This window comes from Microtus oregoni, unplaced genomic scaffold (genome assembly GCF_018167655.1).
Source record: "Microtus oregoni isolate MIOR12 unplaced genomic scaffold, Mior012 000061F_ref0000440, whole genome shotgun sequence".
Taxonomy (NCBI): domain Eukaryota; kingdom Metazoa; phylum Chordata; class Mammalia; order Rodentia; family Cricetidae; genus Microtus; species Microtus oregoni.
Window position 1 is genome coordinate 1,638,334 of NW_024543871.1, and position 27,894 is coordinate 1,666,227.

Here is a 27,894-nt window from a genome sequence, read left to right on the forward strand (position 1 = left end):
AACAAAACATGGCATATCAAATTGCAGTAGGACTAAGCATCTCCCCATGTATTAAGGCTGGGAAGGTGACCCAGTGTGAGGAATAGAGTCCCAAAAGCCAGTAAAAGCGTCACAAACAGATCATGTTCCCAAGTTAGGAGTCCCACAAGAGGACCAAGCTACATAACTGTCACACATGCGTAGAAGGCCTAGGCCAGTCCCATGTGACATATGCAGAGCCCCATGCAGGCTCCTATTTTTTTCTTTTATTTCATCTGTGTATGTATGCATACACATGAGCATTCATGCGTGTACTTGCAAATGTGCACATTGCGCGCGCGTGTGCGTGTGTAGGACATGACTTGTGATGTTGAGTGCTTCTTCAATTGCTCTTAGACATTTTATCTTAGACATATGGGTGTCTAAATGTTCCAACATTATTTATTAAAAGAATATACTATACTTTCTTCACTGTACTATTGTCTCTGTACTTTAATAAAAACTCAATAGAGGCATGCCATGGTATACACCTATAATCCTACCTACTCCAGAGGCTTACTTAGCAAAAGTCTGCCACAAAACTTAGCAAAAAAAACAACAGAAGTCAGACAAAGACAGTGTTTGTCTACATATGCAAGGTATTGTGTTAAACTCCAAGGCATGCAAGAAAACTGTCAAGAAGCTCATCACATATATGTGATTTTCTTTCCAAATTCCTTTGTGTTCCACTGGTCTATGTATCTAGTCTAACACCTCTATTAAGTACTGTTGTTTTTACAGAAAATCTTGAACTAATATACTGTCCTTCAACCTCATGTTTCTCTTTCAATTTTAAAAACCTTTTGTATCTGTTTCACTTTTTCATAAACATAATCTTGCCAATCTCCACTACATAGCCTGCTGGGATTTGATTGAAATTGTGTTGAAAGCATAGATTAATTTGAAAAGAAGTGGTAAAATAACAGTTTTATTTTTTCCATTCATGAACTGGCATATGTCTCCATTTATTAAGATTCATTTATATTTGGCATCACCAATAACAATAGTGAGAAGAGATAAATTTCTGTATTATTTTGAAGCAATCTAAAATGTTGTCGATAATTTTATACTTATAAATATGATTCTACATCTCATAAAGAATACTAAAACTGTACCACATTCTTTGTGCATTTCTGTGGTATATTCACGCCTGCATACATGTGTGTTCCTGGGAACACACTGAGGCCAGAGGAGGATGCTGTATGCTTCCTTTTACTTGCGGTCTTATTTCCCTCAGAATGAGCTTCTCACTGAATTTGAAGCTTCTCATTTCCAGCTAGACTGGCTGACTAGGAAGGTTCCAGGATTCTCCTGTCTCTGCTTACCATAGTACTGGGGTTCCAGCTGTAGGTGAAGTCACATGGGTTGTAAGGATCTGCAATGAATCATCAGGCTTGCCTAGCAAGTGCCTGTATTCACAGAACCTTCCTAGCAAGCAAGTGTACCACATTTTTATGTGCAAATTACTAGCATATCTTTTTTCTTTTAAATCCTGGACTTCCTTTTTAAAGATTTGTTTTATTTATGTGTATGTATGTGTGTGTGAAGGGGGGGGGTGAAAGCAGGCAGAGAGAGACAGAAACAGAGAGAAGGGTACATGTGTGTAGATGGTGCTCATAGAGGCTAGAGGCTATAAAAGGGTTTTAGATCCCTTGAAGTTGCAGTTATAGTTGTGAGCCACCTGATATCCTGATTTGCTTGGATGTGAACACTCAGGTCTGTTGATTGAGCAGTTATGGACCCATAATGGCCAAGCCAGCTCTCCAGGCCAGTAGTATATTTTTAATATAATGAAACATGTAAAAATTTTCTATGTAATAATTTTTGTGTTTGAATGTTTGGATCAAGATGCTCATAAGTATTTTTATTCTTTGCAGCTTATTTGCTGATGAAAATAGGAGGATTTTCCACCAGTTTTTCAATGTAGATTTTGCTAAAAACATCATCAAAGCATTGGATATATTTTCTTGTCTTTTGAAGTTCCTGTAAATTAGTGGCTGGCTCTAAATGCTTACTCAAGTGCGTGTTCAAGTTTTTAACAGTCTCAATTGTTAAATACTTGGATTAAGTTATATAAGAACTATTATTTCAAAATGGCCCTCCCTGCATTTAATCAATTCCAGTATTATAATCACTATCCAGGAAGTCCGTATATTAATATATACAGAAACATACACGAATTATTACTTGTCCATTTTTCATATTAATTGTTTATCATTCTTGGACAGTAGTGTTCACTTTATTGAACCTGTAGTCACTTGTCACACTAATCTTGATTGAATAATGGGATGTCCTAAGTTCACATTCAACACACAAACAGTTCTTTGCACAAAAATGTTTCACATAGTGTCAAATCAAGTTTTGTCAACTTGACACAAATTTGAGTCACCTGGGAAGAGGGAACAGCAATAAAGGAATGGCCTTCATCAAACTGGATTCTTGGCAAGTCTATGGGGGGGCATTTTCTTTATTGAAGATTGATGTAAGAGGCCCTGCCCACTGTGCTGCTGCCTCTGGGCTGGTGGTCCTGAGCTCTTTATGAGAGCAGGCTGAACAAGTCCTGAGGGGGAAGCCAGTGAGTGATGTGGGAGTGTCATATATCAATCTGTTGATTTCATTGGTTAAGCAATAAAGAAACTGGTTGGCCCTGATAGGTTAAAACATAGGTGGGAGGAGTAAACACAACAGAATGCTGGGAGGAAGAGGAAGTGAGCTCAGAGACGCCATCCTCCCCTCTCCTGGGCAGACACATGCGGTGAAGCTCTGACTCAGGATGGACGTAGGCTAGAATCTTCCCAGTAAGTGCACCTAGCGGTGCTACACAGATGATTAGAAATGGGCTAAATGAATATGTGAGAATTAGCCTAGAAGAGGCTAGATAGAAATGGGCCAAGCAGTGTTTAAATGAATACAGTTTGTGTGTTGTTATTTTGGGGCATAAGCTAGCCAGGTGGACGGGGTGCTGGGGACGCAGCCCCGCCACTCTTATTACAACAAATAAGCAGCACCCTTCCATGGCTTCTGTTTCCGTTCCTGTCTGCAGGTTTGCGCTTTGAGTTCCTGCTCTGACTTCCCTCGAGTGTGAGGTTGAAATGTTACCCCTACCCTGTTGTGTTTGCTCAGTGTTTTGTTATGATAGTAGAGAAGCAAACTAGCACACAAGATGTTTTACATCATTTACAACTAAACATTATCAAACTGCTTTAAGCTAATCTTACAATATGTTTATTAGGCACTAAATAGGTGGCTCAGTGGTTAAGAGCCCATGTTGCAGCCAGGCATGGCAGCACGCTTGGTAGTTCAAGTTCTTTGTGTTCAAGGCTAGCCTATTCTACAGAGTGAGTTCTAGGACAGCCAGGCTTACATAGAAAAACCCTGTCTCAAAACAACAACAACAAAAACCTCACACAAACAAAAGAATGCATATTGCTCTTGCTTTGGACTTGAGTTCAGGTCCCAGCCTCCATATTATACTGATATGTAACTAAAGCCTTTATGTCTGGCTTTAAGTGAAATTAAGGCCTTTGTGTCTGGCTTTGAGTGAAATGTTTCAGCAAAGCCTTTGCAATGTTTGGGTTAATCAATAGAGGCTGAAGAATTGTTTTGAGACTGTTTAAATCTCGAAGAAACGCTGTCTCTCTGGAGAATCTCATTTGGTGAATGTGAGAACTTGCAGCTGCACTGACCTTGGTCCTAAGACACTCCGGGCAGACAAAGAGTTCTTACTTTTGATTGTGACAAGCCAAGAAAAGGGACTGAGATTTGTGTGGGCTGTCTCCTCTCACCCGCAGCAAGAGCAAGATGACCTTGGTAGTTGGAAACTTTCCCAGCTCCTATTAACCTTGCATATGTTTCAATAAAGTAACTTGAGTGAGCTGGCTGGGTGTCAGTCCTTTTCAAGAAGGCTGAAGCTCTCTGCTCCTTCGGAAAAATGAAGGCTTAACATATTGGTAAGCTTCTCTCTCCTGCAGCACCTATGACCAACATCAAACAATACCATATCAGGTAGCTCACAACTGCCTGCAACTCAGTAGAGAACCTAACACTTCTGGCCTTCAGGTGCACGCGCGCGCGCGCGCACACACACACACACACACCCCACATACACACACAAATACACACCACACATATACAATTTAAATATTTATTAGCATATTGTAATTCCATAGACTAGTGGGTTTTATTTTGATGTGCTCACATGTGTATTGTGCATATAATGTACTTTGGTTACATTCAACTCTGGTTACCCTCTCATATCCCCCTTCCCGTTGATCCCTTTCCTGCTACTTTTATGCCTTATATTTTTGATGAGCCAATGACTTTAATTAGGGTTCCTTACAGGAGCATGAGTGAGGAGTTGTTGCAAGAACATGGACGACTTACCACCCATGCTCCTGTAAGGAACCCGAATTAAAGTCATTGGCTCATCAAAAATATAAGGCATAAAAGTAACAGCGAGACTGGGAAAAGGAAACGGATCAATAGGCAGGGGGATATGAGAGGGTAACCAGAGTTCTCCCAGAAGTATTAACCAAACCTGACATATCAAGTTACAGTAAGACTAAGCATCTCATCTTCTATTAAGGCTGGGAAATGTGATCCAGTATGAGGAGTAGGGTCCCCAAAGTCAGGAAAAGAACCGGAGTGAGCCCTACTCCCACTGTTAGGAGTCCCACAAGAGAACCATCAGACTTACCTGTCACATATATGCAGAGTGCTTGGGTGAGTCCCATGCAGGCTTCCTGGTTGGTGGTTTAGTTTCTGTGAGCCTCTATAAGCCCAGGTTAGTTGATTCTGTGAGTTTTCTTATGGTGTCCTTGACTCCTCTGGCTCCTACAATCCTTTCTCCCCATCTTCTGCACTGTTCTCTGAGCTCCATCTAAGATTTGTCTGTGGGTCTGCAGCTGTTTATATGGATGAAGCCTCTCTGATGACAATTGGACTAGGCACCAATCTATGTGTGTAGCAAATTATTGTGAGGCACCATTACATAGGCAGTTTTCTTTCCTTCAGTTATGTTTGGTTCTATCCTAGGTCTCGGTGTCATCCAGCCTGTGGGTCTTGGTGCTCTAGGCAGTGGCAGGGTGGACTTTCTCTCCTGGTATATCATGCCTTTTTTAAAGGCATGTGTTCTGGTGACTGAACTCAATCATGCTTACATGCCAAATAATTTACTAACTGAGTCACCTCCCTAGGCCCATTTTCTTTAAGTTTATAGCAAATACACTGCTGTTTTGTTCTAGCTCTGAGAGAGTACTTTTTTTTTTTTTGGTTGTTGTTGTTTTGATGTGTGACTTTATCCCGCTGAGAAACGAGATTTAAACTTCTGGTTTTGAGAATTTGCCCAGTAGAGAAGACATGAAACTGTCATTCATGAGTCTAGATCAGGTAGGCTGTGCTGCTGCTATTGCTATAGGGCATGGGAAGTTGCGTAGAATTAGGCCAAGACAGAAGGCATCGTCTTTAGCTCTCCTGGTGTGGGACTAGAATCAAACTTCTAAAAATTAAAGCCCTGAATCACAGGCCTAGGAGAGCCATTCTGGAAGACAGAATCTGGCTAGAGATGTATTAACATCCAGGGACAGACTGTGATAAGCATTACCCAAGGTACCCACAAGATGAAGAGCACATTCAACACTGAGAAGCTATGTTAACAGTCTACTTATTGGCCTACAGTCATGGATTTTTAGTCGTAGGTTTTTATTCCTTTCTAGATTAGATATTTTATTTCTCAGAAGTCATTTTATTTTTTCAGTGTCATGACACACATATGGAGGTCAGAGAACAGCCTATAGGAGTCGGTTTTCTTCTGCTACCCGAAGACCGAATTCACTTTGTCAAACTTGGAGGAAACCATTTTTAACCTTTGAACTCTCTTTCCTTCCCAATATTATAGACTCTGTACTCTGCTAAACACAGAGAGGCTTGAGCTGGAGAGATAGTTCAACTGTTAGTTGAACTATTCAAATAGTTAGTTTAACAGTTCACTTGCTGCTCTTTCAGAGGACCTAGGTTTGGTTCCCAGGATCTATGTGGTAGATCACAACCATCTGGAACTCCTGGTATTCTCTTATGTCCTCCATGGGCACCAGGCATGCAAGTGGTTTATAGGCATACACATAGGCAAAACAATCATAGATATAAAATAAAATAGAGGCTGGAGCTGAATAACGCCAGATTAAAAAAATATGCAGAGGCCTTATGAGCTTCCCCCATCTACATTAGCATGTCTATTGTCCTTATTCCACTTATGTTTATGCAGTCATGTTGGTGAGGATTTCTGTGTGTAGCTTCTGAGATTACTAGGAGACACAAGCTCAGAGTTACTTCGGCTCTTCCAGTCTTTCTGCTTCCTCTTTCACAATGATTCCTGAGCCTTTGGTGCAGGGATTCATTCAAGAAAGAGGCCATGAATTTGCAAGAGAGCAAGAAGTAGTACATAGGAGGGATTAGAGGAGGTAAGGGAAGGAAAAAATTAAATAATGATATTATAATCTTAAAATCAAAAGAAATAATAAAAAGAATGGAAAGCAAGATAAAATGCAGATGAGGAAGTAAGGAAGGTGTATTTATCTATATCTATATCATCTCTTTGCTAATACTTCTAAGAAGCGTTAAGTAGATCAGCTGGCATATTGAAATGTAGGCTTTCTTATGCTACTTTTTCCGATTTCTGGACAGCTAGCTATTTTGTCATTAGCAATAGGTTAATTGGTTGTAAATGTTTGTTTGACTAGGCCAAGATCTAAACTTTCTTCCAGTAAAGCATCTTGGTAAGGTCAGAAGCCTGCAATGGGTAGTTGGTTACAAAATAGGAATTAGATAGAAAAGGGATCCATCTCTATTAATCTCCACTTAGGCAGTGATTAGTCTTGTGAAGGGAGCTAAAATCTTAATTGCTCAGTGTCACCAGGAAGTCAATTCTTTTAATCTCCTTTCAATAGTTAGCTATTAATTAACTGCGAATAAAGAGGAGAATAATTGGATATGGATTTGCTCAGCTATCCTGTGCTCTGTGGAATCAATATTCTTGGTTATTAAGTCATTCTTGGATGAAAGGAAGTAGGTATGAAGGGATGTACTCTAAAAAGAGATTACTAACTTGGGGTGATACCTGATTCAGAACAAGGAAATGAATAGCGAAGACTTAAGGTATCTTTTTGTATCTCCCCAAATTTCCAGCCATATTTTCCATAGGGCTTTAGCACAGACATCTTCATGCCAAGCTTACCTAGCTGTGGACAGTGCTCATATAATGATAGAGGGTTTACAGTGAGAGCTGAGATAGAACCAGTTACCTTTTGTAAGACATGCATGATTTTATTAATATTTCAAATTCTTAACTGTAAGTGGCAATAAGAGCAATAATTGTTACACAATTGTTTAGAGAAGTATGTGGACTGAGTGCACAGAAAGCACACATATGTAGTCTGAAAAGACAACAATATTCAACTATTCTGACTTTTTATACACACTTTTCCCTATGAGGTTGTTTGATATGGGATTTCCTTCTGTATGCTGTGATTAGCATTAATGAATAAAGAACTGCTTTGAGCCCTATAGCAGGGCAGGGCAGGGCAGGGCAGGGCAGGGCAGGGCAGGGCAGAGCAGACTGGACCAAATGCTGGGAGAAAGAAGGGCAGAGTCAAGAAGAAGCCATATAGCCCCTCCAGAGACAGACGCTGGAACTTTAGCAGGTAAGCCACAGCCACATGGTAATACAAAGTTTAATAGAAATGGGTTAAATTAATATGTAAGAGTTAGCCAATAAGAAGCTAGAGCTGATGGGCCAAGCAGTGATTTAATTAATACAGTTTCTTTGTGATTATTTGGGGGCTAAGCAGCTGGTAACAAACAAGTGGCCCCCTGCAACAGTTGTTACCAATGAAGCCTTGAGGACTGTAATCTGGCAGACTGTTTCTGGCAAGTCCCCCTCTCCCTTTCCAATATGGTATCATAGCTTTAAGTATGGACATGTTGAGTTTTATAGATCTGGACTGAGATCTAAGCTATACTCCTTCCTGGTTTTATGATTTTGGAAAAATTATTTAACTGATCTATGACTTTAATTTGGCATCCATAAAATAAAGACAGTATCACATTGCTACCTTATGGGATTATTGGGAAGGCAAACTAATGCATATACAGCACTAACAATAATTTCTGACACAGGGTAAATGCATTAAAAAGTAGTTGTATTATTGTTTTTTAAAGATTTATTTGTTATCTATACAGTGTTCTGACTGCATGTATGCTTGTAGGCCAGAAAAGAACACCAAATCTCATTATGGTTGTGAGCTACCATGTGATTGCTGGGAATTAAACTCAGGACCTCTGGAAGAGCAGCCAGTGCTTTTAACCTCTGAGATATATCTCCCCAGCTCCCAGCTATGTTATTATTAACACTATAATTTCTACTCTGGTTTTTATTCATAGAGAGATAATGGACAGCAAATGCCCATCTGATAAATTACCTGAGCTGAGAATAGATGGTTTAAGTGTCTTCTGTATGTGACTCAGATGCACATTACCAAGGCAATTAGCCATCACCCGGGTGTGATTTCTAATCTGTGCCAGTCAAAATAATAACACTTTCTAAAGCTTTGACATTGTTTCAATTGAAAGATTATATCTAGTTTTCTCTCCTTGAATCTAGGTTCTATGAATATGCTTGGCCTGCACAATGTGATAGTATATGCCAGTTTCTGGGCCTGTGTTACGTAAGAAACCAGTAGCTTCAGTTTCCTGTCTCTGAGCATGTTGTGTTTTCAGGAAAGTCAGCCTATTGGGAGGTCTCTGTGGAAAAGATCTTAGGTTCATGGTCTTTAGGCCTGACTGGGCTCCTAGCATAAGGTCAACACTACCTTTACAGTCAATATGAATGAGCCATCACTTTGGACACAGATTCTCTAGATTCCAGTTGAGCTTCTCCAGCTGTCACTGTATGATAGAAAGACCAGTTCACTGAGCTCAACTTTGTCTGTGGTGTCTTTCAGTGACCAACATAAATGCTGCTAAGCTTTGGATGGTTTGTTAAATAACAATAGATGATCAAAACACAGATGATGGACATGGGGCCAATAGGTAGAGTGAGATCTTGGGACACTGTCTTAGTTAGGGTTGTTGTTGTTTTCCAAGACAGGGTTTCTCTGTGTAGCCTTGGCTGTCCTGGAACTCACTCTGTACATCTGGCTGGCCTCAAACTCATAGGGATCCACTTGCCTCAGCCTCCAGAGTGCTGGGATTAAAGGAGGGCACCATGATTGCCTGACCACAGCAACTCTTATAAAGGAAAACATTTAACTGGAGGTGGCTTACTCTTCAGAGTTTTAGTCTATTATTATCATGGCAGGAAGCATGGTGGTGCGCAGGCAGACATGGTGATGGAGAAGGATCTGAGAGTTCTATATCCAGGTCAGCAGGCAACAGGAAGAGAGCATCTGAGAACTCAAAGAACTCCTACAACACATCTCCTCCAACAATGTCACATCTACTCCAACAAGGCTACACCTCCCAATGGTGCCACTCCCTGTGAGCCTATGGGGCTATTTTCATTCAGAGCACCACAGACAATATTCTATGCATTACCAACTATATCATGTAAGTGGTAGCTGGTTTTATCCATGTTCACGAATGACCGTTGGCTGAATTAAGGAATAAAACATTGGTTATTGTGCATAATAATTTTATTTTTTTAAAAGCAAAAATAAAAAAAAAACACAAAAGTCCCCCAAAAAACTAAGACAAAAAAGCCCTAATCAAGCCACACACACACAAAATGGTTTTGATCAAATGTTTGGAGTGTATTAAACCAAATATTGATTCCCTTCCTGCCAAGTCCACTCTTCCTCATATCCCATATCTCAGGAATGATATCTGTCAAGTACTCAGCTTACAAAAATGTGGGGGTATCCATGAATCCTCCCTTTCCCTGGTACCTCACATCTAGTTTATTAAAAACAATTTTGTTGGCTTTTTTTTAAAGTACCCTAATTGGTCTTTTCTCCACCCACATTCTTCCTATATTGCTCAAACTCTTCTTCCATATTGGGCACAAACTTTCTACTGTCTTAGATTCTTTTCCAAGATGCGGCTCCCTTTCCAGATTGTTCTGCTACCATTCTGTTGCTGGCATCTTTTCTGAGCTCCCAGGCCCACATGGTAGTCTTAATCGAAGCCTCATGCCTGAATGGTCCTCACGTTGAGCCTCTTGCTGCTAAGATCTTATCTCACTCTGTACTTAAATGACACTCTCTAGGCAGGGTTTCTAAATTGGTGAGATGCTGTCGTGTGACTAAATGATATAACCTTGGGAAAGGCTGTCGGCTCCTTGAGCTAGAAACCTTGACTCATGGAAATCAAGAGGTTCGAGGGGGGTCAGGCCGATATATTTCTTTTACATATTAATCTGAAGTGTGTGTGTTTTCCCTTTCAATCAATCCAGAAAAAAATCAAGTACATACCTGACTGCTGACATGCATTTTTGAAAAGTAGTAAACCCATGAGACCATGCATTGTATCTCATTGATTTAGAGCTTTCTTTTCCCTACTAACTCTTTTTTCTTTCCTTCATCTTTGTTGTCATGGATTTGTACACCAGGATAATTAATGCTTGATTTTTGACTCAGGCTCTGTTTGGTAAGGGATTCTGGCTGAGACATTTGATATTAGAATTAGTTCTTTAAAACATTGTTGTATGTACATGTGCACATATGCATACTTATGTGTGAATGCCATAGTGTGCATATGGAATCCAGAGTGCAGCTTTTGAGAACTGGTTCTCTCTTCCCATCGTGAGTTCCAGCCATCAGTCTCAGGTCGCCAGGCTCTTACACCAAGCATTTCTCTTGCTGAACAATCTCACCAGTCAAGAATTAGTTCTTGAATCAAATGGTCAGGATGGGGTTTTAGGGCCGTATTGTTCAGCTGTCCTAATCTCCTCCCTGAGCAATGTTACAATTACTTGAGCTTTTACCCATGGTATGTGATATTTTGCAGGTATGATATGTAGGTGGAGGACAAGAAACAAACAAGTCATGTGGCTATCACACCTACTTGGCATACATATACTACTCTTTGTAAGGATTTTAGGTCTGGTGTTTTCTTTTGACTGTAGTAGAAACTCTTCCTCTATGCTAGCTTTAAATGAGACCTTTATCCTGAAGGTGCAGAACATATTGCACTAAAAATCAGGCTCAGGATCTGATGATAGGTGTGGTCCAGCTATGAAAATGACCAAATGCACAAACTACAATATTGCCGGGTTCAATATGTCAACATTAGAAAGGGAAATAAAGGAACATAGAGATCTATGCTGCTATTTGGGAGGATGAATCAAGTCCCCTCCCCCCCAAATTTTCTTGCTGGAAGACTAGCCCTTTTCCTTTTCCAGAGAATAACTTTCTTCTTCATAAACATTCCATGATGATTGCACTTTAAGTAAATACCTTCTTAGATTACATTTCTCAAGTTCCATCTTGTTATCCTCATTGCCTTCAAGTCAGTAACAGATCTTGAAAATTATTTTCTGCTTATCTGTAGGGAGAATTGAAAACAGCTCACAATTCCAAACCCCTTGGCATTATTTGCACAAAGGAACCTAGCATATAAAAATGCATGCTGTATGAATCCACTAATATGATTTCCAAGATTCAGGCCGTGCAAATCCATGTAGAAAGAAACCAGAAAGAATTTGCCTCTCTCTTAGCAAGAGACTAACTGAAAAATACATGAATGCACTTTGGGGGGGGGTGATAAAAAAGCTGCACTCTAGCATAAGACTTGGGTTTGAGTCCCTGCCCCCACATGGCAGTTCACAATGTCTCTAATTCCAGCTCTAGAGGATTAGATCACCCCTTCTTACCAATGTGGGCACCTGCATGAATGTGGTACACATATATGCAGACAAAATAAATAAATGAAGAAATAAATCTTAAAAGACCACAAATACCCCATATTTTGTATTCCAATTATATATCAATAAAAAGTTAAATGGTAGTTTACATTAGAAGGGCATAATTATTTTATATTGTAACTATAATTATTACAAAATTATATTAAAATTATATAATATATCATATATAACATATTATATATCATTTTAACTCTCCTGATTAATACATTTAGGAACATCTTGACACTCCACAAAATATCATACTAACTAATTATATTGATAAATATGTTTACTTTGAGAATTTTTACACGTTTGGAAGTCTGGGGCAGAGGGTTTACTCAAAGAAATGTTCAAAATACCATACTTTGTACCCCTGACTATTGAAAAAGAGGCACGGTACAGTTTTATCATTTGGCAGTTTGTATAGAATACATACTCTGATGAGAATACTGACTCATTCTGACCTTTTGTTTTTGTAACTAGATGGATGCTAGTTTCAGCTGAGGCCAGGGGCAGGGAGATTTCTATAGCCGGTCTCTAGACTATTTTATAATCAGATCTTCTTAGATTTACTTTCGGGTAACCTTTTAGGAAAGCCACAGGGTAGATCTCTTAAGCTCTGGAGCAGGGCTACTCTCTTGATGGCAGAGAACCATTCTCTTAAGTAAACCATGTGATGGATGTGTTAATAGAGGTTGAATGCCAAATTACTCCTCAGCGTATTGGCTAACTATTGCTGAATGACAACATTGCCACAAACATTTAAATCAACAAATAGTTCTTACTTATGTTTGAGGAATCTGATCTTGGCTCAGTTAGTTCCTGTGGACAGGATGCTGTTAAGGTTTTGACCAGGCAGCATCCCTTTCTGGAGATTGGGCTCTTCTTCTAAACTAACATGCTTGCTGAAATAATTCAGTGTCATACAGCTATAGGACTTGTTGACTATGGGCCTAGCTTGGCCTAAGAGATTGCTCACAGTTCCTTGCCAAGTGGCCTTCTCATACGTATACATCATCATAGTTTAGTTCTTCAAAACCAGCAAGAGACGCTCTTATTCCAGTTTGTTAGGGTGGAGTCTGTTCATTAACTTTTATTATTATACTTATTAGGGCATATTAGTTCTACAAATTAATGTTTCATTTTGATTTTCTATATGTTATCTTATGCAACTTTCCTTTAGCTCCAAGACTGAGTCTTATATGACAACAGTAGAAATTATTTCATCTCCTTGGCTATAATCTCTTGCCTAGTAGTTTCAGACCCCACTTACACTTTAGAGGAGAGACTTATAGAAGGGAATCCCTCATTAAGGTTCACATTAGGATGTTGTCATCACTGGTACCATATTGCTATGCAGAACGAGCTACTTACAACAAACCTGCCTAGTTGTAATACTTGGTATGAACAACATCACTCTATCATGGTACTTTGAGGATTGGGCTTAGGCAAGTCCAGTTGGCATAACTAAAATATAGGAGCAGATGGTCTAGACACATTCTACTTGTTTCCATTACTATTACCTTCCTTTCATTCACTCTTATTTTGCATCATTCTGGAGGTCTAGTACTGTCAAAGGACAGTGAAAGGAAGAATTCAAGACTAATTTACAGATGGACCAGCAGAAAGATTGAAACCATGTAGAAATAAATGGATTGCTGTCCCAGTGGGTAGGCTTCTCCTTACCAATGCTGATCTATTCTATGCTACCAACCTGCCAGGTGCCCTTGCTATTACATCATTTTTCTTTCTTTTTTATTAACTAGTTCTTTTTTAATTGATTTTATTGAGCTATACATTTTCTCTGCTCCCCCCTTCTTCTCCCCTCCCCTTTAGCCCCCTCCCATGGTCCCCATGCTCCCAATTTACTCAGGGGATCTTGTCTTTTTCTACTTCCCTTGTAGATTAGATCTATGTATATCTCTCTTAGTGTCCTCTTTGTTGTCTAGGTTCTCTGGGATTGTGCTTTGTTGGCTGGTTTTCTTTGCTTTATGTTTAAATACCACTTATGAGTGTGAACATATGACAATTGCCTTTCTGGGTCTGGGGTTACCTCATTCACATCCTTTCTTAAGTGGAGCAGAAAGCCATGTTGTGCTGGTTCAGTTACTTGGGTCCTTTATATCACTGAGAGAGCATTAATTGTTTGGAATTAGTTAGAGATTCTGTGAAAGTATTTCTGTTCTCTGCCAGGATCTCCTACCTTAGAGCCAGATATCATAGTCTACAGAACGCGGAGGAGCATGGAACAGGTTGATGAAAGCTCAGCTAAGGTGCCAGAAGGGATACAAGCCTGTAGGGTCGAGTCCTACATACTAAATGCCAGGGTGTGGTGTATAATTATCCCATGCACAAAACATGGCACTCCGTGTCTGATATAGTTGTGTGCCCATGTTGTCTGTAGTCACTGATGGCCTATATACAACAGTGTTCCCCTAAAATAGTAATGGAGTTGAAAATGTCCTGCTACCTACTGGTGCTGTGGTCATCATAATATTGTTACTCTCTCCACATTCCATGTTTGTTGTATTCTTGTATGACAGACTGCTGGACTGGTCAGATGAAAGTACACTATATAAATTAGAGATAGTACATATGACTTGATAATGAAAAGACTTTCTGATTTATGTATTTATTTTAAATCATTTAAGAGTTCATACATAATTAAAGTAAACTATAAAATAGCCTGCTGGGTGAGGCCAGAAGCAGTCTTTTCTTGGTTAGGGTTTCTATTGATGTTATGAAATACCATGACCAAAAAGAACTTGCAGGGAAAGGGTTTATTTCAACTTATACTTCCAGGTAACAACAGCCCGTCACTGAGAGAAGTCAAGGTAGGCACTTGAACAGGGCAGGAACCTGGAGGCCAGAGCTCGTGCAGAGGCCATGAAGTAATGCTGCTTATTGGCTTGTTCCTCATGGCTTGCTCAGCCTATTTTCTATAGTACCCAGGATCATGGCCCAGGGATGGCACCACCGACAGTGAGCTGGGCTCTCCCATATCAACCATCAATCGAGAAAATGCACACCATGCTTGTCCACAGGCCAACCTGGTGGGAATATTTTCTTAATATTTCAAAAATCACTTTAACTTGTGTCAAGTTGATGTAAAACTAGCCAGCACAAACTTCATTTATCTCATGTTTATCACATCTTTGCTATTTATCATTTTTTAATTTTGCTTTCTTTTGCTTGTCATGGCTTTTGAAATAGTAGGCCATTAGACACATCTTGGTCTATATACATACTCATATTCACATAGTATACCTACAAGTATAATGTATCCTGAGTGTGATATAGGCTGTATCATCTAGCTTTGCAGAATTAATACTGTCCTGTGATGCTTTCACAACGATGAACTCCTTTGATGACCCATTCTCAAAACATCTCCCCACTGTTAACGTTATCTAGGGATCTGAAACAGCCAGGGTTTGAAAAATCTCTTGTAATTAAGGCAGGAAGTGGGAGTTCTCTTTCCCATTTTGCTGGGGTAGCAGCCTTGAGAGCCGTGAAGACGTTGGCTTGCTGATGGTAGCCACAGATGCTCTCAGAGAAGACCAAAGCTTCAAATCATTCTAAGAATAGTATTGTCAGACACATTGCAGTAAAGTTTGGGAATGAATAAAGAGCACGCAGGTGAGTGGAAAGCGCTGTAGCTTTGGGGTACAATGGAAAGAGCTAGGGCTCTGGAATCATAGATATAACCTGGGTCCTCAACCTGCTTGCATAACTTGGGGCAAATTGCTTTGCCTCTTGCTCCTCACTTTCTAGATGTGTAAATAGAGATAATAACTGCACTAATTCACAAGGTTATTGTGAGAATTCAGTGTTTGTGGTAATGTTTATGAAATGCCTAGACTGGTGCCTGGCAAATAAAATGTCAATACAATTACATGTATGTTTAACAGATGGCCATCTCTGGGAGAGGGCCTAGTATATAATTATGTCTTCCCATCTGTATTACAGCTTACTTTTTAGTTCAAATTACTTAGTCTTTTCAAATAACATTTTCTAATTTCTGTATGTTTAAATTTTTGAACATTTCTGTGTTTTATTTCTGTTGTTCGTTAAGGAATGATCTTTCAGTCTTTTTGAGGCACTATTCTGAAATGACAGATTACTTTTATTTCCACACCTTGGGTAGAACTGCCTTAGGCCCCTGTGCCATTACCATCACGAATTCCCTCTATTCTCGGGTTCCCTAGAGTCCGTGGTTTCCTGTCAAGAAGTTTCCTAAGAAAAGGCGTACAGGAAACCGAGAATGCTGTATTTGAAAAGACCTTCATTATCCCCAGGGTCTTTTTGATCAGGTGTGTATTCTAGGCTGAGAAAAAGTCCACAGTGTTTAATCTTCGAGGTTACTACTGAAACATCAAATGTGACTGGGGTTCCCATGCTGCATTTTGAGTTGCATAAAAGTCTCATGTTTGGGGGGCTGGAGAGATGCCTTAGTGGTTAAGAGCACTGACTGCTCTGCCAGAGGGCCCAGGTTCAATTCCCAGCATCCACGTGATGGTTTAAAAAAATCACTTGTAACTCCAGTCCCTGGGGATCTGATGCCCTCTTGTGGCCTCCACAAGTATCAGGCATGTACACGTACATGGTGCAGTGAAAAAAACCCCCAAGCACATCAAGTAAATAAATGAATAAAAACAGAAGAAATTTCCTTTAAAAAAAAAAGCCTTGCCAGACGGTGGTGGTGCACACCTTTAATCCCAGCACTCAGGAGGCAGAGGCAGGCGGATCTCTGTGAGTTCGTGACCAGCCTGGTCTACAAAGCTAGTTCCAGGGCAGGCTCCAAAGCCACAGAGAAACCCTGTCTCGAAAAACCAAAAAAAAAAAAAAAAAAAAAATAAAAAGCCTTGTGTTTGCTTCCACCTGGAAGCTTATAATAATGCATATGTATCTATGCTTTATTACTCCGAATTTGATGGTGATAAACCTTATTTGGATATTTTCTCATTTGTTCTGTCAAGCACATACTAGGGTCTTCAATCTGGATGTTCACATTATTTAGTTATGGGGAATGGTCTCATGTCCTTAATATTTTCTTATTTTTTTCCTCTTAACCTCCTTCTAGTACTAGGTAGATATCGGGCATTATCAACTGGCACAATATTTTTCTCTGTTTCTCCATACTTAATTAAATTAGGCCACATCAATAACTCAGAACCACAATATATGGAGGGAAAAAAAGCACAATGGGGGATGGTTTTAGTCTACCAGCTTACAAAAGGAGCTAACAACAAAAGGCAGGCTGAATCTTCTATTAAAATCCCTGGCAGTTTCCGAAATTGGAGAAGCCATGCACCTTTGATTGCAGGTTCAGGGCTGAGCTTTCTAAAAGATCAGTGAAGCATGAAACCAAATTCAGATAAAATAACTGAGATCTGCCTTTGGACTGAGGTACTATAAGCCTGCCCCTCTCGTCATGTCTCAGCAGGCAACAAGTCAGGGGGCCGGCTCCCTCCACAAGCAGTTAACTGAAGAAACTTTCTTTGGACAAATACCTGCATATGCAAGGAGTGTTGAGAGTTAGGGAGAACAAAAAAGCCAGGAAGTCACATTTTTGCTCTAACATGAAGCCCTGCCTTTACATAGTGATTCCGTTCAATATTAAAAAGGGAATTTAGAAAGAAATTATTACCCAAGAATTATCAGTCACTAGAAGAAGGCATCCAAAATAAAAGAAAAAGACAAAATAAACAGAAGAGACACAAATGAAAGGAATAAGACAATTCAAAACTTGAGAAGGCTCCCAAGAAAATGTAATATTCTAAGGGTAGCATGACATTATTTTTACTAATCTAGATTACGATGTTATATGAAAATAACTGAGGATATACATCCAGCACTCGTTCTTGGAGACAGTTTGGTTTTTGTCTTCTATTGGCATACTGCGATAGCAGGTCAGAATTCAGAGTTGTGGGCTGAGTGGTATACTGAACACAGGATACAGTGAAAATAATAATGAAGAATCTACCACAAAGGTATAGTCAATTTTATATAAAAAACTGTATTTTTCTCAGATCACAAATAATCTATGTTTAAGTTTTTGTTGTAAGCCAGAGGAAAGAGGTTCAATTAATGGACATAATTGAATGAGAAGAGAGCAAAGTAGTATAGAGACTTCAAATTCATCTTCAGGATACTGAAATAAAGTTTTGGTTTAAATAGAGGAAGACTTAGGGCCGAGGCAAGTTGAATGTACATTTAAATAGTCCTGGTCAAGATGTGGTCTTGCTCATAATTGCTCTTGGTTCCATTCCTGCCAGCTGGTCAAAAAGAATTGCTCCATCTGTTAATCTGAGGGAATTTACTTGGTTTTTACAATATGATCTGTTCCAGGGTGTAATATCTTCATCACTGATTATTTTTTTAACAGTTCTTACTTAGTTTTTATTCATAATCATAAACTTAACTCTGCAATCCAGCTAGACTTGAAGGGGAATGAGGAGAATATGGAACCCAAAGAACTTCAGTGAGAGCAGAGATTACAGGGTACTGCAAGCAGATGGGGCTGGGGTGCTCTCCTGAGCTACAGAAGGAATGGTCTGGTGGGTAAGAAGCCCGCAAGTCAAAAGAATTAGAGTTGTCCACAGTCGGAAATGGTGATCTTCTTGCTGGTCTTGCCATTCCTGGACCCAAAACGCTCCATGGCTTCCACAATGTTCATGCCTTCTTTCACCTTCCCAAAGACCACATGTTTGCCATCCAGCCACTCAGTCTTGGTGGTGCAGATAAAAAACTGGGAACCGTTTGTGTTTGGTCTAGCGTTTGCCATGGACAAGATGCCAGGACCTGTATGATTCAGGATGAAGTTCTCATCCTCAAATTTTTTTCCGTAGATGGATCTGCCGCCAGTGCCATTATGGCGTGTGAAGCCACCACCCTGGCACATGAATCCTGGAATAATCCTGTGAAAGGAAGAACCCTTATATCCAAATCCTTTCTCTCCAGTGCTCAGAGCACGAAAGTTTTCTGCTGTCTTTGGAATTTTGTCTGCAAAGAGCTCGAAGGAGACGCGGCCCAAGGGCTCGCCATCGACCGCCATGTCGAAGAACACGGTGGGGTTGACCATGGCTGCAGCAAGCTGTGAGGGGACAGCGGCGTCTGCAAAGCGGGTGCTTCATCACTGATTATTATTCTCATCTTAGGGATGGTTTGTCATGCCTGCAGGCCTTGCTGTTCTTGGATTCAAGGGAACTTGTAGGTTTAGGACAGCAATTTATCTTCTGGCTTTCAACGGTAAAAGGCGGCGGTGACGCACACTCAGGAGGCATGGGCACGCGGATCTCTGTGAGTTCGAGAGCAGCCTGGTCTACAGAGTGAATTTCAGGGCAGCCAGGGCAGTTACACAGAGAAACCCTGTCTCAGGGGAAAAAAAAGAGACAATGGGTTTAGGTTTCTAGATAAATACTTCTTGAACATTTAACATGCCTGTGTGCAGAGCTAAGCAGGTGACCCTAAGTAACCAAGATCGATGAAAAACGTGAAGGCAGAAGTGCCACACTTTCATCCTGTTTTTAGTTGTCATCAATGGGAGAACATTTGAGGAAAAGTAGCTTCCAAGTGCTGGTTACAGTCCCTTTCCACAGCTTGTGTTTGAATATTCCATAATCAGGCTGCTCACCATTCTGGTTTGTAGACTTTGTGGCCTGGTGATCAACTAATATAGAAGAAAATGACACGTAGTAACGGCTGAAGCAGTATGTGTAAAAAGGGTCAGAAGTTTAAGCCTAAAGGTAGATGTGCCATTATAAAACAATACAAGAAAGAGTCCATCAGAAGATTCCCAATAAACTAATTTGTGTAGGAATTGGCCATCTTTCGTTTTATATAGCTGTATGAATATAGATCACTAAAGATGAACTCTAATGGAAAGGCTTTAGTGTCAGGTATCTATACATTAGAATAATTTCTCCAGAATTTATTTTTTAAATCTGTTTATTTTACATCCCAACTGTGGTTTCTCTTCCCTCCCCTCCTCCCAGTCCCTCCTGCTATCTCACCTCTGTACCCCTATCTATCCTCTCCTCCTCCATTTCTCTTCAGAAAAGGGCAGGCCTCCCATGGATATCAACCAGCCATGGTATATCAGGTTGCAGTGAGACTGAGCACCCCCCCCCCCAGGTATTAAGGCTGGGTAAGATGACCCAGATGAGGAATAGGATCCCAAAAGCCAGCAAAAGAGTCAGAGACAACTCCTGTTCTCACTGTAAGGAGTCCCACAAAAGAAGACCAAGTTATATAATTGTCAATATAGGCAGAGGGCCTACGTCAGTCCCAGTTGTCTGGCTCCCTGGTTGTCACTTTGGTCTCTGTGAGCCTCATGAGCCCAGGTTAGTTGATTCTGCAGGTTTTCTTGTGTCCTTGACTCCTCTAGCACTTACAATCTTTCCTCCCCATCTTCTGCAGGATTCCCTGAGCTCTGCCTAATGTTTGACTGTTCTCCTCTATAACTTCTTGACTTGAGATTCTTGTGACAACCTTGACACAAGTAACTCCATTTTTTTGTTTTTCATTTTGTATTTTTTTGGTCGGGGGAGGCAGGGTTTCTCTGTGTAATAGCCCTGGCTTTCTTGGAACTTGCTTTGTAGACCAGGTTGGCTTCAAACTCACAGAGACTCATGTGCTTCTGCCTCTCAAATGTTGGTTTTAAAGGTGTATACCTCCATGCCTCGCTCCTTCCTTCCTTCCTTCCTTCCTCTTCTTTCTTTCATTCTTCCTTTCTCTCTTTTTGGTTTTCGAGATAGGGTTTTTCTTTTTTATTGATTTTTATCAAGCTCTACATTTTTCTCTACTCCCCTCCCAGCCTCTCTGCTCCACTTCAACCCTCTCCCAAGGTCCCCATGCTCCCCATTTACTCAGGAGATCTTGCCTTTTTCTACTTCCCATGGAGATTAGAGCCATGTATGTCACTTTTAGGGTCCTCATTGTTGTCTAGGTTCCCTGGGATTGTGATTTGTAGGCTGGCTTTCTTTGCTTTATGTTTAAAAACTTTTTATGAGTGAGTACATGTGATAATTGTCTTTCAAGGCAGGGTTTTTTTTTTATAGTTTTGGAGCCTGTCCTGAAACTAGCTCTTGTAGACCAGGCTGTCTTCAAACTCAGAGAGATCTGCCTGCCTCTGCCTCCTGAGTGCTGGGATTAAAGGTGTGTGCCAACACTGCCCAGGTGGCGTTCTAATTCTTTTTGCTTTAAGTTTTTTTTTTAAATTTATTAGATTTTAAAAAAAATACCAATCCAAATTCCCACTCCCTCCCCTTCTCCCATTCCCTCCACATACTCTCCCACTCTACCCTCATCTAATCCTAAGAGAGGGTAAGGCACTTTGCTTTGTGGAAGGTCCAAGGCCCTCCCTACTACATTTAGGCTGAGCAAGGTATGCATCCAAAGAGAACAGGATCCCCAAAAGCCAGTACCTGCAGTAGAGATAAATCCCAATGCCACTGCCAGTGGCCCCTCAGTCTGCCCCAGCCAAACAACTGTCAACCACATTCAAAGGGTCTAGTTTGGTCCTATGCTTGTTCCTTCCCAGTCCAGCTGGAGTTGGTGAGCTTCCATTAGCTCAGGTAAACTGTTTCAGTGGATGAACCCTTCATGGTCTTGACCTCTTTGCTCTTATTTTTATTCCTTTTACTCTTCAACTGGACCTTGGGAGCTTGGTCCAGTGCTCCAATGTGGGTCTCTGCCTCTGTTTCCATCTGTTGTTGGATGGAGGTTCTATGGTGATATTTAAGACAATCATCTGTTTGACTATAAGGCAAGGCCAGTTCGGGCACCTTCTCCTCTATTGCTTAGGGTCTTATCTGGGGTCATCCTTGTGGATTCCTGGAAATTTTTATAGAGCCAGGTTTCTTGCTAACCCCATAGTGGCTCCCTCAGTCAAGATATCTCTTTCCAGCTGGGCGGTGGTGGCGCACGCCTTTAATCCCAGCACTCGGGAGGCAGAGGCAGGCGGATCTCTGAGAGTTCGAGGCCCTCCTGGTCTACAAGAGCTAGTTCCAGGACAGGAACCAAAAGCTACGGAGAAACCCTGTCTCGAAAAATCCAAAAAAAAAAGATATCTCTTTCTTTGCTCTCATATCTGTCCTTCCTCCATCTCGACTATCCCATTCCCTCAAGTTCTCCTCAACCCTCCTCTTCTCCCCTTCTCTTCCCCTTCTCCCCTTCCTTCTACCCCCAGTTGGGGGCTCTAATTCTTGATCCTGCTGTTTGATCTCCCTGTGTGTTTGAGTCACAAGTATATGCCACCGTACTTAGCATGACTTCAAGTCTAAAACTTTCCCCTTGTATCTGAACAATTTTTTGAAGATATTACTGATTAGCCAGCTTGTGTGTGTTTTAAAGATTTATTGATTATGTATACAGTGTTCTGCCTGCACGTATGCCTGCACGACAGAAGAGGGCACCAGATCTCATTACAGATGGTTGTGAGCCACCATGTGGTTGCTGGGAATTGAACTCAGGACCTCTGGAAGAGCAGTCAGTGCTCTTAATATTGCCTGGGGGGGCCAGTACGAAATCTATACAGGATGGCCAGATCTGACCCAGTGTCACAAGATAGGAGGCATGGGGGAGTGACAGATAATACAGAGTCAGTGCCAATTAACACTTTGTCCAAAATCAAGAAACTGAGACACACAGGAGGAGTGGTTCCTAAACTGAGCTTCCCTGGAATCCACCCCTACGTTGAACTTTGTCTTTCCTTTAGTTAATGGCCATGAATTTCAAAACTACTGTTTAGGCAGAATGTCAGCAGACAAGACACTAAATAATAAGAAATAGCACAGAAAAATTAATTTGCTTGAAACATAAGTCCTTGTTGGGGTCATTTTCCTTGATTTTTAAAATTATTTAAAGAAGGACAAAAATGTAGTTTGATAAAGGACTTAAAATGGCTATAGTTAGAGTTTTGCAAAAAATCTTTAGCAGTTGATGGAACAGTTAACGTTTTTTCATCGCCTACAGCATTTCCTGTAGTAATTGACTGGCGGCACTGTATCAAGATCCCGAAACCCTGCTTGTTATCTTATAAAGAACTACATTGAAATGCTTACTTCATTTGAAAGAGTGACATAATTTGGCCTACCCTTCAGGAAGGAGTTCATGCCTGGCATTATAGACACGTTAAAAAGCCATGACTCAGGAGGTCACGGGCCCTAGGAGGGAACATAGTGTGGTTCTTCAGTTAGATTGACATGGCTCCAAGCTTCTTTCTAAATACTTGTTATTCCCATAGACAAACACGCCTCTCAGCCTAAGAGATGGTTCTTTTTGTGACAAATTGCAGTGAATGCAGAGATCCATGGCTGCTAACGTGTTAAGAATAAGCAAACGCTCGTTCCTAAGAAGGACATTCCTAACATTACAATCATAATCTCATAGAAACTAGGCTTCTTGTAATGGAAGTGCACAAGGCTGGGCCTGTCAATAATCAGTTCTCGATTGGGGAGAGACCCATGTGGTTGTACTCCTCCCTGGTGAGTGATTGGCTACTGATAGAATCCGGAGAATGGACAGTTATTGTCTTCACTTACGTACACATTGATGAGCCCATCACGCTTCAATGGATAGTTTCAAACCCACGGGTAACCCAGTGGGCCACTAAACAAAAAGAGATGAATATGCATGGTTGTTTGAAAGGGAAGCGTCCCTCATGGCTCACATATTTCAACACTTGGTCCCCAGTCGGTGACACTGTTTGGAGGAGGTTATGGAATCTTTAGGAGGGAGAACATTACTAGAGGAAGTATGTTACTGGATGTAGGCTTTGAGAGCTTTACACATTCCCTCTGCTTGCAGCTCATTGCCTCTGACACGTATGTGTGATTGAAGATGTGATATCTCAGTTTCATGCCCCAGCAGCCTGCTTCCGTCTTTCCTTCTCCCCCTGGAATTGCAAACCAAAGTAAGTTCTTTCTTCCATAAGTTGCTTCTGGTCATGATCACAACAACATAAAAGTGACTAATACAATATGAAAAGGAGCTAGGTGTGGTGGCGCACACCTTTAATCCCAGCACTCGGTGAGTTTGAGCCAACCTGGTCTGCAGAGCGAGTTCCAGGACAAACGAGGTGACGCAGAGAAACTCTGTCTCAACCCCCCCAATAGCTTAAATGCGACGTGGCCCAGGTATTGCAGTCCTAAGAATATACCCAAAGAAACTCATATCTTACCACTGAGATATGTACATATCTGTGTCTTTTGCTGCATTATTTATAATAGTAAGAAAATTGAGCTAACCTAGATGCCTATAGACATATGAACAGCTAAAAAAATGTGATATATAATGGAATATCTTTTAGCTATAAAAATAAAATAATGAACTCTGCAGGAGTATAGATGGACTTAGAAAGTATAATTGTGAGGTTACCAAGCTAAGAATGAAGCTAGGAAAACATGTTTTTTCTTATATGAAGATCCTGATCTATAATGTAAATATATAAACAAGTTTAGTGTATAAAACAGAATTGACTGTGAAAATGTAAAGCCCTAAGTGAAGCAGCTTTAGAAAGACCATCTAAGTGTATAGAAGTTCACTGTCGTCTCTTCCTTCCCGTTCCCGCAGCCTCTCCAGCCATGAGCAGCAAAGTCTCTCGCGACTGTACGAGGCGGTGCGTGAGGTCCTGCACGGGAACCAGCGCAAGCGCCGCAAGTTTCTGGAAACGGTGGAGCTGCAGATCAGCCTGAAGAACTACGCCCCCCAGAAGGACAAACGTTTCTCGGGCACCGTCAGGCTCAAGTCCACCCCTCGCCCCAAGTTCTCAGTGTGCGTCCTGGGGGACCAGCAGCACTGCGATGAGGCCAAGGCCGTGGATATCCCCCACATGGACATTGAGGCGCTGAAGAAGCTCAATAAGAACAAGAAGTTGGTCAAAAAGCTGGCCAAGAAGTATGATGCCTTTCTGGCCTCTGAGTCTCTGATCAAGCAGATCCCGCGTATCCTGGGCCCAGGCCTGAACAAGGCTGGCAAGTTCCCTTCCCTGCTGACACACAATGAAAACATGGTGGCCAAAGTGGACGAGGTGAAGTCCACGATCAAGTTCCAGATGAAGAAGGTGCTGTGCCTGGCTGTCGCTGTCGGCCATGTGAAGATGACCGACGACGAGCTGGTCTACAACATCCACTTGGCTGTCAATTTCTTGGTGTCCTTGCTCAAGAAGAACTGGCAAAATGTCCGGGCTTTGTATATCAAGAGCACCACGGGCAAGCCCCAGCGTCTTTACTAGGATGCCCCAATAAACCTTCGTGCTACTCTAAAAAAAAAAAAAAAAAGAAGTTCACTGTCTCAGCAGTTAAGAGTACTTGTCACTCATGCAGAAGGCCCACATTTGATTCTCAGTACCCACATGGTGGCTCACAACCATCTGTAACTCCAGTTCCAAGGGATCTACTACACTCTTCTGACCTCTGTGGGCACCAGGCATATGTGTGTTATACCAATGTACATGCAGTAGATAGTTCGATCTCCAGGACTCCCTGGTCAGCCAGCCTACCCGTGAGCTCCCGGAAGCCTCTGTCAAAAACATAGACACTTCAATGATACTCATGCATACACATGCACCTGAAACCACAGAAACCAGCACACACACACATGCATGCTCACACATACAACCACAAAGGATAGCTTCAGTTATTACATAGCAGAATTGTCACCTGTTCTCACCAGTTTTATGTCAACTCGACACATGCTAGAGTGATTTGGGAAGAGGTACTATAGATCAGGAAAGTGTCTCCATATGATTTGCCTGGGGGCAAGTCTATAGTGCATTTTGAAATGAAATTTTATTTATTTATTTTATGTGTGAGTGCTCTGTCTGCATGTATGTCTGCATGCTAGAAGAAGGCATCAGATCTCATTACAGATGGATGTGAGCCACCCAGTGGTTGCTGGGAATTGAGCTCTTAACTACTGAATCATCTCTCCAGTTCTGTAGTGCATTTTCTTAATTACTGACTGATGTGAGAAGGTCCTGGCCATTGCGGTAGTGCCAAACCTAGGTAGGTGGTTCTGGATGCTGTAAGAAAACGGGAGAAAGACATGAGAGAGAAAACCAGTAAGCAATGTCTCTCCATTACCTTGGCTACAGTTTCTGCCTCCAGGTTCTTGCCTCCAGTTCCCATTCTGACTTCCTTCATAATGGACTGTGATGTGGAAGTAATTCAAAGTCAAATTTAGACTATAGCCCAAGTTTCTTGTGAGCTGGAAGACTCTGAAGGTCCTAGTACTGTATGGAGAAAAGGCCACCAACGCTGTGGAGGGTGCGACTATCCGAACCCTCCAAAACTCCTCACAGACTTGGTCAGTGAGTAGAGCTGGAGAAACGAGAAGCTTTAGGAGAGAACTAAAGTTTGGTTGAAAGCTTCTACATCACGAGGTTTACAGTCACTTATAGCTCAAGTTTCTAGGGATCTGATGGCCTCTTCTACTGTAGCTCCAGCTCCAGGGGATCTGATGGCCTCTTCTACTGTAGCTCCAGCTCCAGGGGATCTGATACCCTCTTCTGCCTATAGCTCCAGAGGATCTTTGATGCCCTCTTCTGGCCTTAGTGAGCACCTGCACACACATATGCTTGTGCACACAGAAAGAAAAACACCCCCCCCCCAAGCCCAAACGTACATGCAGGCAAAACTGTCATGCACATAAAAGAAATAAATAAAAGGACTTCACTGATATGTCTAGAATTTGGGAACGGTCAGGTGTTTGAATGGCTACCTTAATCTAGCTGAATGATATTATTAAAATAAATAAATGGAAAATTTTCCTAAAGAAAGTAGGTTATACTTGTTAACAGATTATATCCCCTGATGACCAGTGTCTAATATTGCTTAATTATCAGAATGGCATTACTTGGAGTATATAATGTTAGTGCACATTTATTTATCTTTGTTTTAAGAGGGTAGTCACAAAACACCCAGGAACACATCAATGCAAGTCCCTGAAAAGGTCAATACGATTAGCAGTTTTCCATTGGAGAGTAGCATCTTGGCACAGTGTTGTCTCAAGTTTTGAATTTTAGATACTTAGTGAACATAAACACACCTAACATTTACAATTACCATCACAGCAACACATATTAATTCAGCTTCTATATTTGAAGCAAGATTTTGTTCTCCCATTGCGTGTCCCAGGGACTGAGCTGAGGTCATCAGGCTTGACAGCAAGTGCCTTTACCTACTGAGCCACGTCTTAAATAAGATGACTTCCAAAATAGCATTTTTTTTCATCTGAATGGTTCCATTTACAAGTAGTGGAAATGTTCAAACAATTTTTTTTGTTTATTTTTTGTGCTTAAAGTCCAGATGCAAGGCATATTGACTAAAACAGAGCGCTTGTATATATTAAGCTTCCATGCCTTTAACTCTGTAAGCTTTTGTATAATATTTAGATAGAATTCAGACATGCATCTGTACATGTGCCATGGATATGTAGGGTATTAAAAGTCATAGAATCCTCTTGAAATAATAGTTTATAAAGTAGTCATTTAAAAGCCCTTAATGTAAACATATTTAAATGGACCTTGAATTTGTTAGAATTTAGTTTCCTGAGTAGTCAAGAGCCTGACAAACTCAGCAGAAAATAAAAATGATTATCTTGATAAGACATATCTTTGCCCCTTATGCTCATGGTTTTGCAAATGTTACTTGTTAAAGAACGACATTTTCATTTCTTTTAAAAATATGATATTTTTATTAATTCTTTGAGAATGTCATACATATACAATGTATTTTGATCATAGTTAACCTCCAACCCCTCCCACATGGATTTCACCACTCCATCCCCCAACTTTGTGTGTTGTTTTTTAAATTGTTTTGATTTATTTTATTTTTCATGTATGAGTGTTTTGCTCGCATCAGGTCTGTGCACCACTTGCATGACTGGTGACTTTGGGGATCAAAAGAGCATTCCCTGGAACTGGAGTTAAGGAGAGTTGTGAGCCATTTTGTACGTGTTGGGAATTAAACATGGATTCTCTG

The 27,894-nt window shown here is 40.9% G+C and overlaps 1 protein-coding gene and 1 pseudogene across 1 annotated transcript; one reads left to right on the forward strand and one right to left on the reverse strand.

Moving 5' to 3' along the window:
* Nucleotides 1-18,451: 18,451 nt before the first annotated feature.
* LOC121439503 (peptidyl-prolyl cis-trans isomerase A-like) lies at nt 18,452-18,998 on the reverse strand. Its single transcript, XM_041640004.1, has one exon. The coding sequence runs from the start codon at nt 18,990-18,992 to the stop codon at nt 18,498-18,500; it is 495 nt and encodes a 164-aa protein (XP_041495938.1). The 5' UTR covers nt 18,993-18,998; the 3' UTR covers nt 18,452-18,497.
* A 5,497-nt stretch (nt 18,999-24,495) lies between these two features.
* Nucleotides 24,496-25,174, forward strand: LOC121439516 (annotated as a pseudogene).
* Nucleotides 25,175-27,894: the final 2,720 nt, after the last annotated feature.

Bases quoted from the DNA above. Each gene is read 5' to 3' on its own strand.
- LOC121439503 (XM_041640004.1), bottom strand. From the start codon at position 18,992: ATGGTCAACCCCACCGTGTTCTTCGACATGGCGGTCGATGGCGAGCCC.